Source organism: Lacerta agilis, chromosome 1 (genome assembly GCF_009819535.1).
Source record: "Lacerta agilis isolate rLacAgi1 chromosome 1, rLacAgi1.pri, whole genome shotgun sequence".
Taxonomy (NCBI): Eukaryota; Metazoa; Chordata; class Lepidosauria; order Squamata; family Lacertidae; genus Lacerta; species Lacerta agilis.
The window spans coordinates 128,933,324-128,950,045 of record NC_046312.1 but is presented as its reverse complement, the minus strand read 5'-3'; the positions used below and the strand labels follow the sequence as shown (position 1 = coordinate 128,950,045).

General features: G+C 46.6%; 1 protein-coding gene across 6 annotated transcripts in view; it reads left to right on the top strand.

Annotated features, from left to right (window-relative positions):
• The first annotated feature begins 604 nt into the window (after positions 1-604).
• ERBB4 (erb-b2 receptor tyrosine kinase 4) overlaps positions 605-16,722 on the top strand; it is an 828,249-nt gene continuing 812,131 nt past the window's right edge. For all 6 annotated transcript variants that reach the window (XM_033170891.1, XM_033170926.1, XM_033170900.1 and 3 more), the window contains exon 1: positions 605-792. In XM_033170891.1, the coding sequence (XP_033026782.1) occupies positions 705-792 (88 nt within the window). In that variant the 5' untranslated portion in view covers positions 605-704. The remainder of the gene's footprint in view (positions 793-16,722) is intronic.

Here is a 16,722-nt window from a genome sequence, read left to right as displayed (position 1 = left end):
CCGGAGTCCTGGGAATCAATGGGAATTGACGCGCCGAGGTTTTACTACTAGAGCAGCTCCTGGACTGGAGAGAGAAAGCGGGAGGCAGGGAAATAAACTCAAAGCAAAGCGGCACCTCCCCCCCCCCCCGCCGCCGCCCAGGATCGCTCGCTCTCTCTGTTTCTCCACGCTCCGCTCCAACACCCAGGGAATCGAGGAAGGGAGCCGGAGAAAGGCGGCCAGAGGGTGGAATAGGAGCCGGCGGAGAAGCGGACTCCGAGGAAACGGCGGAAGAGGAGCTTTGCCCCGCTGGTGTTTGGGGGGGGTCTTCTGGTTTTTTGGCTTGTTTTGCCGTTTTGAAAACTGTGGCAACAACTTTTGGGAGTTGTGGGTCTCGGCTTCTGGGAAGGTCCTCCTCGGGTGCAGAGCAGCAGGCCATGCCCAGCGCTTAAAAGGGGCGGCCGGGAGAGAAGACAGCGCCACCTGAGAGGGGCTCCCCTCGTCCTCGGCTTGGCGGGGGCCGAGCGCCTTCCCACCGCCCGGCGCACCTTTCCGCGAGGGCGAGCCGAGAGGACGCTGCGCGCTTACCGTCGCGGGCGCTGAGCGGAGGGGAGACGAGGCCGCCGCCGCCTGGACCATGTAATTGGGGAGCCGAGGAGAGCGTCCTTCCGATTCTCCTTCTTCCTTGTCCCCGCCAAAAAACAGCAGAAGATCAAAGCTCGACGATGACGAAGAAGCCGGCACGAAGAGTGCTCTGCTGGGTGAGCTTCCTCGCGATCGCCGGCACCTTCCGCCTCGGCGCTGCTCAGTCAGGTGCGCTCCACTTCTGCCTCGCGGGTCGCGGCTCTCGCTCTGCTTCTTTCTAGGGTTTCTTTGGATCATTTCCCCGCGCCGATCCAGCCGAGGTTCCTTCCTTTCCCAGTTTGTCCTCTGAAGATCGGCAGACTTTCCCTCCCTCGCTATAAATAAATCTTAGCGGCTCTTCATGCTCCCAGAAGGACACCCCCGGATAATATTTCAAACTGGGAGATTTGGTACAGGCAGCTAAAGCTAAAGTTGGGGGGTGGTTTGCTTCTTTCCAGGGGCCGCTGCCACCTGCTTCCCTCTGGGGCGCTTTATTTGCGCGCGCGCGCGCTTGTGGTGCAGGATCCGGTTTTCTTTTAAAACGCGCAGAAACGATTTGGTTCGAGACGGGCCTCTTTGGCTCGGATTCTGACCCCAATCAGAGGCTCCGGAGCAAGCGAGCTCTTGGAGCCGGGCGCCAGGGCGAAGAAGGTGGCTCTAGTCCTTCTGTAGCCCTCGGCGGAGGGCGCTTCTGGCAAATGCGCGTCCGATACTGTCGTGGCTGGCAGGTGCCTCTCGCTTGTGGCCCAGGATCCGGCCCCAGGGTGTGTGTGGTGGTGGCGGGGAGGGCTGGGGCCGGCTTTTTTTCCAGCGGGACAGCAGCCCACTGGTTCTGGTTGCCCTCGGACAGGGCTGCGGAGGTGAACGGGGTCGTTTCTGGTTTCTGGACGGTGCTGAGTTGTCCGGGCAGGTTGGCTCTCGGTTGGCGTGGAGAGGAGAGCCGGGAGGTGGGGAGGCTTCTTGGCTACCGAAGGAAGGGGCATGATCCAACCTGGTCCCAGCACGTTCCAAGCCTCCGTTGGTTTCCACAGGAAGGCTGGCCGGATCCCCCTCCCCTCCGTTCCCCTGGAGCTGAGAGTGAGCGTTTAACTTTGTCTGGATCCTGCCCGACGTGCCCTGCTTTGTTTGGTGTAACGGTCCTCCGGGAGAGGGGGAAGAAGCCCCCTCGTTTGCAGCTGCCACCTGGAGGAACGGGTGCTGAATACAGATCGGGGCTTTTCCAGCTCGGTTATCCCTGCTCGGCGCCCCGGGCGCCTCTTGGAACAGGAGATCCTCCCTCCCTCCCATCTCCTGCGCAGGAGCGTCGTCTTTTTGGGTGGTGGGCTTCGCTTGTGGGTCCTACTCTTGCTGACCCAGAGGCACGACCCCTCGCAAGCGGGTGGGGAGAGAGATCAGGGTCAGCCAGGTTGGTTTTCCGGGGAGGGCCGGGCAGGATCTGAGCGCAAAGTTGGACACACTTTGATCTCTCCTGCCTGGATGCTGTAGCCAGGAGCTGCTTCTCCCAACTGATCTTGTTTTCTTGGTGGTAAGGAGTCCGGAGAATTTCACTGGCGTTTACTTCCAAGAAAGGAGGCGAATTAGGATAAGTTGCTGCTCCCAAGAATCTAGACCTTTGGGCATCAGGGTGACATAAACAAACAAAGCTTCGGAAGGTGTTGAACTCTCCTTCATTGGAGGTTTTGAAGCAGAGGTTGGGGGGCGGCGGCGGCGCATCTGCCACGGAAGCTTTAGTTGAGATTCCTGCGTTGCAGGGAGTTGGACTAGATGACCCTCGGTGTCCCTGACAACTCTACAGTTCTGTGATTGTCCGCTAGCCCTCCTTGGCTTCTATTGCGCTCGAAGTGCTGTTTGCCGGGCAGAATTATGTGGACTTTTCTCGCGTGTTGACAGTGTCGCTGCCACGCACGTTTTTCTGTTGACTCCCGAGGCCTTTGGAGGAGCCCCGGCTCCAGATAGGCGTGCCATAAATGTCCAGATGAATGCAGGAATCTGGTGTCCTTCGCTCCGCCCTTGCTTTTGATCCCCCTCGTTCTTGGGGGGGGGGGTTCAGAAGGCACTGTTGATTCTCTCTCTCCGCCCCCCCCCCCGCCCCCAAAGCAGAAAGACTGGGAGTTTCATAGGGTCGAGCATTTTTCTTGAAGGGGGTTTGTGGATCTTGATGGTTTTGGTCCAAAGCAATTTTTTGGCTATTAGTTTGAGCTTGTGGGGTTTCGCGGTTTTCTTGGGATTCCCTCTCTTCTCAGCAACTTTCTCCCTCCCTCCCTCCAAACACCTACTTTATTCTGCAATGCTCTTAAAGAGAGCATCCCTGTGTTTTTATGTTGCTTTAGAGTAACTGGTAGCAAGTGCTGCTTTTTTTTTCTTTTTCAAGCCTTCTGCTGCTCAGGTTTCCAGTGATGGAACATTTGGGCTGGAGAAAAGATGTGGGCATCTGCAAATGGCAACACCACTGCTTGGCTAGGGAAAGGGAAAGGGAAAGATATATAGATGCAATATAGATGCCTGTGTGTGCATGTGAAAGAGAGACAGTAGGAGAGAAAGAGAGAACTGATAAGAACATGTTTTGTTTTACTGGACCAATGACTTTATACAAGTTTCAGGCTCCATCAAATTTCATTTGTGCTGAATGGAAGTGGTGCAAACTACTCAGAGGAAAGCAGACATAAATATGGCAGGATGAAACGGCCCTCCGAAAACAAAAGATGCTTTAGAAATAGTTCGGTGTTACTCAGAAGCTTGCCTGCTCTTACGAAACATTGACAGGGCCAAGGACAATGCATGTGCTTTTGGGATCTCCTAAGGCAAATCTCTAGGAGAGTCGCCCTGAGCAAGCCCCACCGGCAACAGTAGTGGTCTCACACATCTCCCATTCATTTCAGTGGAGCTTTTTACAAGGTATTTCCCCAATGGAATATTCCTTCATGTCCAGGGCCCACCACCTTGCAGCAACCGCTGCCTATGTTGTGTGTGAGAGAGAAATGGAGAGGTGCAGCTAATCATCCCCTGGTAAATCTACACCAGAGGAGCTCTTTTTCCTTGTCTTCCCTTCCCTTCAGCCAGTGGCAGTTTGGAGGAGTTTGTTTTGGTCCAAATGAGAAATTAAGTGTGGATAAGTAAACTGAGCTGCCAGAGGGCGACAAGATGTTGAGTGAATTGCTTTTAGATGAAACAAATTAAGGAAACGAGGGGAGACAATCTGCTTCTTGCATTATTAGACACGGCTTGGAGTTCGGGGGGGGGGAAAGTGGTGTATTTTTGAAATGCTAATTCCTTAAGAAGTGGGAGGGATGCACCTTATTTACTGCTCTTTGCGAACAGCATGGAAATTCAGGCTGCTGGTGGTATTTTTGTTTTTTGTTTTGGTACACTACCAATAATAATAATAATAATAATAAGGAAGCAGATTTTGTTTTGAGTTCTTTTCCCCAAAGAAATCGCAAGAAATTCTCCCTGTGTGTTTGGTTAATTTTATTGCTTGAATAATAAATGGACAACCCCAGCCTCTATGAGATTTATTTAAAAGAGAAGGTTCCAAGCATGCTGCCTCATTTCTTACTGGGGTGTTTCATCATTTTTAGACCCATTAGCAAAACATTTAAGCCTGCTCTTCTTGGAGAATAAGAGAGACAAAAATCAGCCTGGAAAGGAAACCCCTTTTACGGGAGCCGGTTCTCATTGGTGTTAGAATCTTGTCCATCAAGGGAGATGGATCCAGTAAAAAGGTATTGCCTTACCTAGTTTCTTGAATTATATTTATGGACTGAACGGAACTGGGACTTTTAAGGTTGTAAATTGTCCTAAGGAAAATTATAGCACATTGAAATCTTTCAACACGACTAGGATCTTGGCTGTATGTTGGCATAAATCCTTTTGGTCCAGCTACACTGGACATGTGTGGGATTATGCTGCCTGTTGTTTATGAGTGCAGATCTCGCTCCTCATGCTTCTCTGCAGCACCTTCCTTTTAAAAATTAACACCATCATCATAACCTCCCACACATAGTAGTAAAGTGATTGTTTTGTGTGCTGGACAGATTTGATCAGGCATTCTGGTCCGACACACATTATGTTGCATTGTTTAATTTGGATCTCTGCCTAAGGCATATAGGCCAGCTATTTTTCCTTCACGATTTTAAGGTGTCTCCAAACATGGTTGACTAAATCCAGATAAATGTGAGGTTCTGATCGCACGTGAGCCAGAAGCCAGATAATCATATTGGAACTGAGAGACAAAATATAGTCAATAATAAAAGCTCTATTTAATTTTAAGGCAATCAGGGGGCTGTGTTAGCTTTGGTCCTCTTTTTAAAAGAATTCCCCCTTTTTATATACATATGTGGTTCCTGTGAGCTTGAAATGACAGATAGCCTTGATTATATTCGGTCCATTCTGCCCAAATAGGGATATTTATATTAGCTGCAATCTGTTAGATTTTCCCAGTAGGCCTAAAAGAGTTTAAACCTGACTTAGGTAAACACTCGCCAGCTAAATGTGAGAGCCATGATAAATCTCAACAGACAAAGATGTGAAAAAGTTTGGCAAATGCTAGCCTTTTGATTTACATATACTGCGGCTTTCAGTTCTGTTCTTATAGCACGAAGCTTCCTGGCATACTGAGAAAGAAACAGAATATTCATGCTTCAAATCATTGTTTTAGGAAAACTCTTTCTGGCGTGTGCTGTTTCCCTCTTTCTACAATTCTACCGCATTGTTGTTGTTTTTGTCCATGAATGTTACTTTGGTCTTTGGTCTATTTTTTAGTTAACTGATCCTCATGCATTTCCTTCTGTTAGGCTTTTTCCATTGGCAATTGCAGGATATTAATAATTCTACTTATTTTTACACAAGCCTTTCTTCTCTGTTAGCCGTAGTTGAAATATCATTTCTTATTCCTTCTGTGTTTTGCCTCTTGTTCCTTTCTTGCTGGCTAGCCTTCCTTCCTTCCCCTTATCAACTGTCTTTCTTTTTCGTTCTGCCGTTGCCTAGTCTTTCCCTATCACCTCCGTGTTATTCCTTCTCTAGGTGTCTTTGTGTTTTGCCGTTACTAGAGTTAATGATCCTAACCCACAGTCTAGTTTTGCTAGAGCGCCTAGACTTCAGGGGTGTCATCCTTAGCATGTTTTCTTAGAAATAAGCCCCACTGTGTTCATTTAGCTCCAGGTAAATCAGTATAGTATCGAGCTGCATGTCACAAATTTTTCATTATATAAAAAAAATCACAATATGTAAAAAATAACTCACAGTAATGGAGCCCTTTCTTTAATAATCAGTAGTCCAACTCTGGAATGCATTGATACCTAGCTGCCGTTAGGTTTCACTGTGTTTGTCCGACTGACTAGATTGTCTTAAACCCAAACCCTTCAGTTTAACTGGATGGTGGATGGAGCCTAAGCTGCTCTCTATTTACCCATCTCTGATCCATCTGACATGGCTGGCTGAGTGGACAATCACAAAGCTATTCTGCTGCCCAGATTTATTCCTGAAAGAAAATAAAATGGCATCGATCCAGGGTCACTTGCTCTTTAGAGCACTGACTCCCAAGGCCAAATTGGTCCTTAACAGGATGCTGATGCATCCCCTGGGCACAATCTCTTATAGCTTCTCCTGGCTCCAGAAGGAAGAAAGACACTTTAGTTAAATAGAAGTGTTTTAATTGTAAACATTTGCTAATCCATTGTTGACCTATTATCTCATGACGGATGCATCCTCTGAGAGGAGGTCAGCTGCAGTCCACAAGCAGCCTTGCTCTCTATGACTGCTGGTGCCGCCTCATGTTCTCAGTGTGGTGTAGTGGTTAAGAGCGGTAGACTCGTAATCTGGGGAACCGGGTTCGTGTCGCCACTCCTCCATATGCAGCTGCTGGGCGACCTTGGGCTAGTCACGCTTCTCTGAAGTCTCTCAGCCCCACTCACCTCACAGAGTGTTTGTTGTGGGGGAGGAAGGGAAAGGAGAATGTTAGCCGCTTTGAGACTCCTTAGGGTAGTGAAAAGCGGGATATCAAATCCAAACTCTTCTTCTTCTTCTTCTCCTCAGTGAGCGTTGAGCGGAAGTGTTTCAGAGCGGGTGGATCCTAAACTGGAGAACAGTACACCTTGGGGGCGGGGGGATAAGTGGCACCCATGCCTCTCCCATGCATTTCAGAGAACCTTGCATGGGAGATGATCATGGTGGAATTTGGCCAGCGGCATATAGAATCATAGAATCCTAGAGTTGGAAGAGACCCCAAGGGCCATCCAGTCCAACCCCCTGCCAAGCAGGAGACACCATCAAAGCATTCCTGACAGATGGCTTTGATGTGAAGATTTTCAGGAAATGGTGATAACCATTACTATTATCCTTCCTGCATCAATCATGCAGTTGCTAAAAGCATAGCTACAGTGGTAAAATGGTAATCTCAGCACCAGGACAGGAATTTTCCACTGGATTAGAGAAAATTTTCATTTTGAAGAAAACCTTACAGGAATGGCTAGTTTGTAGGAGAGAACCAGCAACAACAGTTAATCGCAATATTCTGCTCTTGTGGCTCTAGATGAAGAAAAAGCGGGGTTGTTTACTCCTGTGGGGGTGGGGGGTGTTCTGAAATTCCTGGGAAATCAAGGTTCCAGAGTATGTCAGGAGTCTCCATGATTCACAAGGCTCCACAGAGTCACCTTGTGTTGCTCCTGCCCCCAGGTGGCAACGTCTCCTTCCAGAAGAAGGCTGTGGAATTTAGTCCATCCTTCCTCTGTTGACGGGCAGCTGATGGAATCAACCAAAATACCGTATATACTCGAGTATAAGTCGACCCAAATATAAGCCGAGGCACCTAATTTCCCCACAAAAATGTGGGAAAGCTTATTGACTCAAGTAAAAGCCGGTTCGCCTTTGCCACTGTGGTAGAGGAGGAACGAGCAGCCCAAAGTAGCCCTTTGGGCTGCTCCTTCCTCTTCCTCCTTTGCTGCTGTGGAGCTCACCCCATCGCAGGGTTTCGAACCGCCATTCTTCTGGTCAGCAAGCCCTAGGGCTCTGTGGTTTAACTCACAGCGCAATGTTCCCTTGTGTTATACAGAGAAGGCTGGGATCCTGTCCAGTTTAAGCAGGAGCCAGGGGAAGTGAGCACCTGTGGGGTTTTAATACTTCCTTAACTGATAGGCTTTCTGCCTTCTGGGGTCTAAAGTTTGCATTTATGTGAGCAGTTCAGGAATGGAACAAGCTGCCTGGGGAGAGTAAAGAACCGCCATTCTTGTACACTTCTTAAGGAATGGTTGACTTGAGTATAAGCCGAGGGCAGCTTTTAAAGCACAAAAAGTGTGCTGAAAAACTAGGCTTATACTCAAGTATATAGGTACTTTGGTGGCTCCTCAAATGTTCCTGCCCATTTTTTTCGTCAAGCTGTTGGCAGATCAGTCAGCAGCTCCTTTGGTTCTATATTTATCTTTGAAACTACGGTATATTTTCCTGGGACGCAGACTGCACATTAAGTAGGATAACATCATGAAGCGAGTTTGGAGTGAGGACAGTCCTTCCTGCTCTCCCTCTGAATGGGCAGACATAGTTACCCCCTTCCTTTGCAGACCCCCCTTTTAAGAAAGAAAAACCCCTGACCATTATTACAGCAAGAGAAAGCTTTTGTGAAAGTTGTTCCCTCCACAGCTTCAGCTGAGCCCTTTTGCCATTTTAAATCCAAGAACTACAGAGCTGTTGAATAAGTAAAGCAAAGTTAACTCTTGACAGTTTGAAGTGTCCAGCTGCTCTGTCAAACAGTGCAGTTAATTTTGTGTGTGTGCTTTTCCCTTCCATAACAAGGAGACTACTTTATCTGATGTATTGGTTAGCCTTCGTTTCCTTCAGAAGACTTTTCCCTGCCAAGTGGGGCCTGTTGGCAAGAGCTACATCATGGCACAGTTTGATACTTTTTTCTCCGTCAAGTTGATGTCCTTTCTTTGGGCTGGAGCTAAACATGACATCCAAGAGCTTTTGTGTTAATGTTGTAAATAGTTGTATTTGGAGCTGTAGTCCAAATACGGCCATATCCTGAATGCTACTCGTGATTAAATATTGACATTTATTTTTGAACTCTTTTTAAGAGGCATGGCTGTATTTAGAGTGTTGGTCTGCCAAGAATTTGCCAGCATTTTCCATTGAGTTTCATGAATATTGGTACATATTTTCAAGATCTAAAAAAAGTAAAGCTTGCCGGCGAATATTGTTTCATCTAAAGAGGGAGTATGGACCAGGTAAGCTGTTGTGGGTCATCGTTCACTCAGTTGACACTGATTCCTTTTAGAGAAAGAAACGCTCTTGCATGGTGCTCAGGCCTTTTGCGTTGTCGCATGTTTGATCTGATAACAAGGAGATCATTGAGCAAATGATGGGTGCGATCCAATGGCTGCTAAGAGTGCTTCAGACCCATTGAAACAAGTGGGATTTAAGGGCTAACTAACTGCCTTTTGCATTCTGCCCTCTGGTCACTGGGCTATATATAGTTTGGCTTGGCAAGGGGAGGAGATCATTTGAAACTCGGGTTTCAGGCCTTCAGTGTGCAGCTACAAAGAAAATATAGCAACTGGTGAGTCAGACTTTTCCCCCCCCCCCACCTTCAGTTTGATTCAGGTTGCACAAAACCCTCTGAGGGAACAGATCAGATGAGGCAAAACAAAATACGTCGCTCTGTTTGCTAACAAGGAGAGGCTGGTTTTCAAAATGACAAGTGGGACTTGCAACAAAATGATGTGGCGCATTGCCACCCCCGAGGAATGCTCTTGTTCGGGGCTTTTACCAGCCTAGAATAGATGCCTTGTAGTGCTCTGTTCAAGCTGCCCAGGAGGCGGGGGGGGGGAGAGGTGGAGGTGAAAGGACACATTATTTAAGGTGCTCACACTAGTGTTTAAAGCCCTAAATACTGTGTCTGAAAAACTGCCTCTTTCCCTCCTCCTTTCCTACCTCCATCCCTCTCTGATATTAAGATCTTGGTAGTTCCACTGCCCTGAGGAGTGTTGGGGTTAGGGTGACCAGGGGCAGAGTATTCTCTGTGGTAGTCCCCAAATTGTGGAATTCCCTCACAACAGAGGTGTATCTGGCCCCTCCACTGTACGACGTTTGTCATATGCTGAAAACACGCCTCTTTATCCTGGCCATTGACTCTGTCTATCTTTCGGACCCACTCTAATTGTGATTTTTTTTAAAGCTGTTTTTAATGCTGTATTTTATTTTTCTGTAACATGCCCCTCCCCCTAGGTTCTTTTTGCTGTAGGATGAGTAATAAATTTAATAAAATAATATAGTAGCAATGCACTTCCCAGGGTATTTCCTGGTCCTGAGAGATCTACATTGGCTCCCAGTACGTTTCTGAGCACAATTCAAAGTGTTGGTGCTGACCTTTAAAGCCCTAAACGACCTCGGTCCTGTATACCTGAAGGAGCGTCTCCACCCCCATCATTCAGCCCGGACACTGAGATCCAGCGCTGAGGGCCTTCTGGCGGTTCCCTCACTGCGAGAAGCAAAGCTACAGGGAACCAGGCAGAGGGCCTTCTCAGTAGTGGCACCCTCCCATCAGAGGTCAAGGGAATAAACAACTACCTGACAGTCAGAAAATACCTGAAGGCAGCCCTGTTTAGGGAAGTTTTAAAACTGTGATATTTTAAACGTATTTTAATATTTGATGGAAGCCTCCCAGAGTGGCTGGGGAGACCCAGCCAGATGGGCGGGGTACAAATAATAAATTATTATTATAAATTATTATTATTATTATTATTATTATTATTATTATTATTATTATTATATCTCTGTAGACACCCATCAAACATTGCTCATTATTTATGTTTCCAAAAGGCACTGCATAAGACAGGCAGTGAAGAACTGATTATTCTGTAACTTGACCATGTACTGGTAAAGAGTTAATTGTCCTGTAAAATGTTTGTTGTCGCCTAGGGACCAGTATTCTCACAGTCTGCTTATATTTGCTTTATGCAAACAGAATATGGCACTAGCTATTAACTAGCATTACTTTACTTGCACTGAGTGCCATAACTAAACTGGGAGAAAGAGTTCAAGAGGTAGACAATTCTGATATCAAGGACTTAATTCAGGAACTATGGATGAATAAAATAAACCTCTCAATAAGAAGACCAACAATTACATGGTAAGTTTATAGGAGACAACAGGAAACACCGCGGATCTGTAAACACTTCAGAAAAATAATTAGTATGAACCAGCGAGAATTTAATGTCCCAATATGCCGGAACGTCTGGATTGTACACGATCTCATTTATGATCACAATCTTAAATGTACACAATCCCATTTATGTATGTATTTGAATTCAGAATTCTATCACATGGAATTAAATGTGGCTCATTTGCACATAACTACAGTCTGTATCTGGAACCACAGTGGCCGTAATTTTAAGCTAAATAGATTTGGAGTGGGAAGAAATAGTAGTGATGAGGATGGATTTAGCAAGTGGTTGGGAAAATACCTCACTCGAGTATTTATTGAGCATCCATCCTGATTCATTTGCAGGGAGATTGGATGGCATTCATCAAGCAAATGTAACCCACTCCACATTTCCCCATCACCTTCCTTACCGCAAGAAGTGCAGGTTTGTTGCACAAAATCTCCAAATCGACTCTGATTGCGTTACTGGAATTTGCTGGTATGTGATTGAATCCCGCCCTGAAATACCAACAATCTGGAGGTGTCCTCCCTGCCGGGACCCTCATTCTCAAGCCAAAAAAGAAAACAAAAAACACTTAGCTCATGCTCTTTGTAATTCTCCTGCCAGGGGTCTGGGCTGTGCCATTTCCCCTGTCTCCCCTACTTGCAAATGGGGTTACGGTATTGGCAGGGAACACCATTCACCAGGGGCAGACTTTGGTCTTTTTTCATAATATAGCACCCTGTGCATGGCCAAAATTTGGTGCCCCCAAACGGACCTTCTCAATTCTGGACCTTCTCAATGTTGTGCCCCCTCAGCTCGGCACCCTGTGCGGGGGAAATGCCTGCACTGCCCTGAATCCAGTGCTGCCATGTACCCACTGGACAATGAATTGTTTTAAAGAAAAAAACCTCTTTTCATACTACGTTTTCAGAACACAGGGGTAATTCATAGGAGTCAAACTCTGCTTAACTGCAGAAGGAGCCCTGAGCGCAATTGATGGATGCATCTCTTCTCTTCTCTTCATTGTAAATGGTGTTTGGAGGAAGGGCATTCTAGCTAGGAAACTGGATTATTGCACAATCCGTACTGGAGTATTTTGAACAGGTTTGGGTGCATAGTACTTCACCTGTGTGTATCTTACGACGGAACGGATTCAACTAGTTATTGTCAAGGGAGGTCAATATTGTGCCTGCGTGTACACATGGAAGGCCCTGATCCACAGAAAATGAATTGGTGACTGATATGTATGACATCTCCCCCCCCCCCACTGCCAAGTGTGACAACCATCTACGTGCCCAAAATGCACATTGCAAGGAGAGCCATTTGTGGAATCCTGTTGCTGCTTAATGTTGCCGTCAGTCTGCATAAAAGGAAAGCTGTTGACTTGGCCAGCCATAATGGTTTGTTTGGATTTTTTCATCGCTCCCACTGTGTAAATACTTTTAAAGCTGGATAAACACAAATTAAATTTTGAAGTAGACACCACTGTTTAGCTGTTTGACTGGCTACAAATTTGGAAGGACAATGCCTTTTCAGTGGAGTGTGTATTTGTGTTACTCGTGAACTTAAACAGGCTTTGGAGGATTCAGCCAACATATTTCATGAATACCGTTTTGCGGTTTGAGTTGTGCTGGCAACCTTGAATCCAAATTGTGCTCTGTAGATTTGAAGACCGCATTAATAATTGTGGAGTGCTTTGATATATTGTGCAGATAATGAATCTCTTGTGGCAGGACCCTCAACCATGGCAGCTAGAGGGCCTTGTCAGGGTCTTTGAGATCCCCAGCATGACCCTGTTATACTCTTACCACACTCCACACAAATTATCCGTGAGGGAAGGGGTGAGGGGCTGACACACCATTGGGTGCTACTATAGGCCATAGCACAACTTCCCCATTCCATTTAAATTAGCAAAGGTCAAGAGAGTGGAGAAGTGAGAAATTTGCAAGCCGATGAGGGGAGTAAATTTCACATTATTGTCTAGGGTTGCTTCTAATGCCAAAATAGGGATTTCTCAGAATACTGACAAAGCAAATGGGACAATATTGTGGGAAAACTTTCCTTGCAGGTTAAAGAATTGTGTTTGTTTTTATCAATATTGCTGCCCTCCTGCCCCAGTGCTGTCCAGCTAAGCTGTAGCACAGCTGTGGGGAGTTGGGAGCATAACTCTGCAGCTCTAGCCCATCATACTCGGTGCTACTACATGACAGTCAAAAACAATATTCAAATCAGAACATTATCTGACCTAGCAAGGCAGAAGCTAGCTGGAATAGAAAGCCAGCAGAAAACAGAAAGAGGGAGGGACCAGGTGAGCCGCATGGGGCAAGGTAACTTATCCACAACTTGGATGCTGATAGGGTCTTTTCTCGAGCCCCTACCGATTGTGCTTAATAATTGGTCTTCAAATGTGGCAATTCTGTAACTCTCCCTGAACCATGCTGGCCAGAAGAGGGCAACCAAAATGGTCAAAGGCCTGGAAACGATGCCTTATGAGGAACGGCTTAGGGAGCTGGGTATGTTTAGCCTGGAGAAGAGAAGGTTAAGGGGTGATATGATAGCCATGTTGTTATGTATTGGGTATGTATTTCCTGAATATTTAATACATGTTCAAGTATATAAAAGGATGTCATATAGAGGAGGGAGAAAGGTTGTTTTCTGCTGCTCCAGAGAAGCGAACACGGGGCAATGGATTCAAACTACAAGAAAGAAGATTCCACCTAAACATTAGGAAGAACTTCCTGACAGTGAGAGCTGTTCAACAGTGGGATTTGCTGCCAAGGAGTGTGGTGGAGTCTCCTTCTTTGGAGGTCTTTAAGCAGAGGCTTGACAGCCATCTGTCAGGAATGCTTTGATGGTGTTTCCTGCTTGGCAGGGGGTTGGACTGGATGGGCCTTGGGGTCTCTTCCAACTCTATGATTCTTTGATTCCAAGGAAGTTCTGCTCAGGGTTTAGGTTGTGGTTTGGCTGAGATGCAAAGGAGAAGACTATTAGTGAGGCAGTGACACAAGACCACGATGCATCAGGGGGTTGGAGAGGGGTCTGGGCAAAATCCTCAGTAGGCACCCTGCAGCAATCAACACCCCCCCCCACTCCCATAAGGAGGCATGTTGTACAGGGTTTTAAGTAGGGCAGTTCAGTGAATTCATAATCTTCACCCTTCCATTTCATCCAACTTTTGTGTGAAAGCTTATTCTCTTCCAAGGTCGGGCAGACCTTGACGGGTGGTCGCCCCTGGATGCAGTGTCAATCTAGGAACAGAGCATCTCCCCAGCTGCAGGAGAGAGTGTAGTGGCTAAGAGACTGATGAATGAGGAAGTCCCTGGTTCGATTTTTGCCTCAACTCACTAGGTGGCCTTAGTGAGGCAAGCCACTATTTCTCAGCCTCATACAGCAATATTGGGGGGGGGGGGTTGTAATCATGACTGTCACGCATAGGGTTGTTACAAGAATTACAGCTGGATGATGCATTTCAAGCACTTTGAACATTTAATGCTGTGCAAATACCCTCCTCCTCCTCTTGTGCCTGATTAGCTCTGGAGTGCTAGGCGAGCAGTAGACTGGCAGGAGTAGCCCTTGTCCTGCCAAAATTCTGGCATAACCACATTAAAATAAGATTTTTTAAAACAAGAAGTAGACAGTTATGAATTCAAACCTATGAGATCACAACCTCATTGAATTAAGTGAAATTATTTTGCCTACTAATGAAGCTCTATTACAATTACCATTGTGTGAAGGAGAAAATAGGGTTGCACTTGGTGGTGCTGGAGAGAGATATTTGGAAGAGAGATTCTTACTCTTTGGTAGCAGAGGTAGTACAATGCTGATTGCTCCAAGTACATAAAAACTTGGTTAGATTTATATCTGCCCTCATCCACCTTTAAACAAACATTTCCCATAAAAATATTTAGGCTAGAATAAATCATAGACACTTAGCTTTGCAAATAAGTGGATCTTTTACTCACAGAGCTTCCAGAAATTACAGCAAGCAAGTCTCCATCTGCTAGCAGTAAAATGAAGATGAAAAGAAGGTTCGAAACAACATGAAAATAAAAATAGTTGGTTTGCTTACAAAAAGGATTGTGCAGTTTTGGGTTAGCAGAGATGCAGGCTGTAAAATCTCCCTTTTGGAAAGATTCAGTTCACTTGGTTTTTCTTGCAGCTAGAAGACATTGACCACATGGCTCCTTCTTGTTCCAGGAAGCAAGAAAATAAAGAGAAGGGTGGGGTGGGGGAAGCAGAGGTTGCTGAGACCCTGCAAAACCACATCCACTCTGGTAACTTGAGCTCAGGGGTCAGTTTAACCATTTCATGCACACATGTGTGAGTCGGTAACTGTATATTACTACAGGTGGCCCTTGCCCTGCCATCATAATGTTTCTGAATATGCCCCCTTGTTGAGGGAAAGGCTGAAGAGGGAAGCCTGCTCTCTGTGTGCAGGGCTCCCCCTTGTGATTTAGAGCACTCTGCAATCAGGGTTCTAAATCAGGCACCCCCAAACTGCAGCCCTCCAGATGTTTTGGCCTACAACTCCCATGATCCATAGCTAACAGGACCAGTGGTCAGCGATGATTGGAATTGTAGTCCAAAACATCTGGAGGGCCAAAGGTTGGGGGTGCCTGTTCTAAATCATGCAGCGTGCCTCCAGGTGTCCAGCAGCCCCCCTCCTTTTTCAGACATTATTCCAAAACATAGGCAGGTGAGGGGGGGGGAGGGACTAGCAAGCAGGGCCCTGATCTTGCCCTGGCAAAATTATAATGTAAGAACATAAGAGAAGCCTGCTGGATCTAGTCCAGCATCCTGTTCTCACAATGGCCAGCCAGATGTGTGCGGGAAACCAGAAAGCAGATTGTGCGTACTGGGCGGGGACGGGGGGGGCGGAGCTGTGCTGCGTTGCCAGCGGCCTTTCGCCTCCCTCGCTCTCACCTTCCTGGCCTTGCAGGAGAGGACGGGGGACTACGCACGAGGCGGGCGTCGCTTTGCCGCACTCCTGGTGCTGTTTGCCCGACGCGACGCTCCTGGCTGCATACTGTAAGGTCGCAAATATAAGCCGCACTTTAACTTCTCACAGTCAGAATTTGGGGGAAAGGTGAGGCTTATATCCAGGCCAATACGGTATAATTGCTTGAGGGGTGAAGACCTGAATGCATCTCCTGATGCTTCTAGTTGTACTGACTGCAGTGAAAGTGATAAAAATGGCAATATGCTAGTAATATTGATATTTACACTGTTTATTTTGGTTTGTTGTTCCCTGACAGATTATATTTAGACTGTTTCTGACGCTTGTTTGTTCACAATCCACTCGTTTTCCTGTGTGTCGCACGCCGAAACTTGCCACATTTCTGTGTGTTAAGTCAGATCCGTAGTTACATCTGTCAGGGCTGTTATGAAGACATAGCAGAATGTCAATCCCTTCAGCTCACTTTCTGGTTAATGAGATATGTGCATCTTTTTACCCTAGTCAAACGGCACGTTAGCGCATGAGGAGTTTCTCTCCATGTGTGCTATCATTTCCTCTTTTGCATGGAAAAGTTTGCTGCTAATCATTTGGTTGTGTTGGGTCCAATTGGCTTTGTGATTGTGATCTTTCTGTAAACCTGAAGCCATTAATTTCCCACTCCCTCACTCAATCTGACTCTCTTAGCTGCTTGTTATTTCACATTTGAAAGAAATATTTTTTTATATACCATAGTACTGGAGATATGGGACGCAGGTGTTGCAATGGTCTAAACCACTGAACCTAGGGCTTTGCCTATTAGAAGGTTAGCGGTTCGAATCCCCATGGCAGGGTGAGCTCCTGTTGCTTGGTCCCAGCTCCTGCCAACCTAGCAGTTCGAAAACACGTCAAAAGTGCAATTAGATAAATAGGTACCATTCTGGCGGGAAGGTAAACGGCGTTTCCCTGCGCTGCTCTGGTTTGCCAGAAGCGGCTAAGTCATGCTGGCCACATGACCCAGAAAAACTGTCTGTAGACAAATGCCGGCTC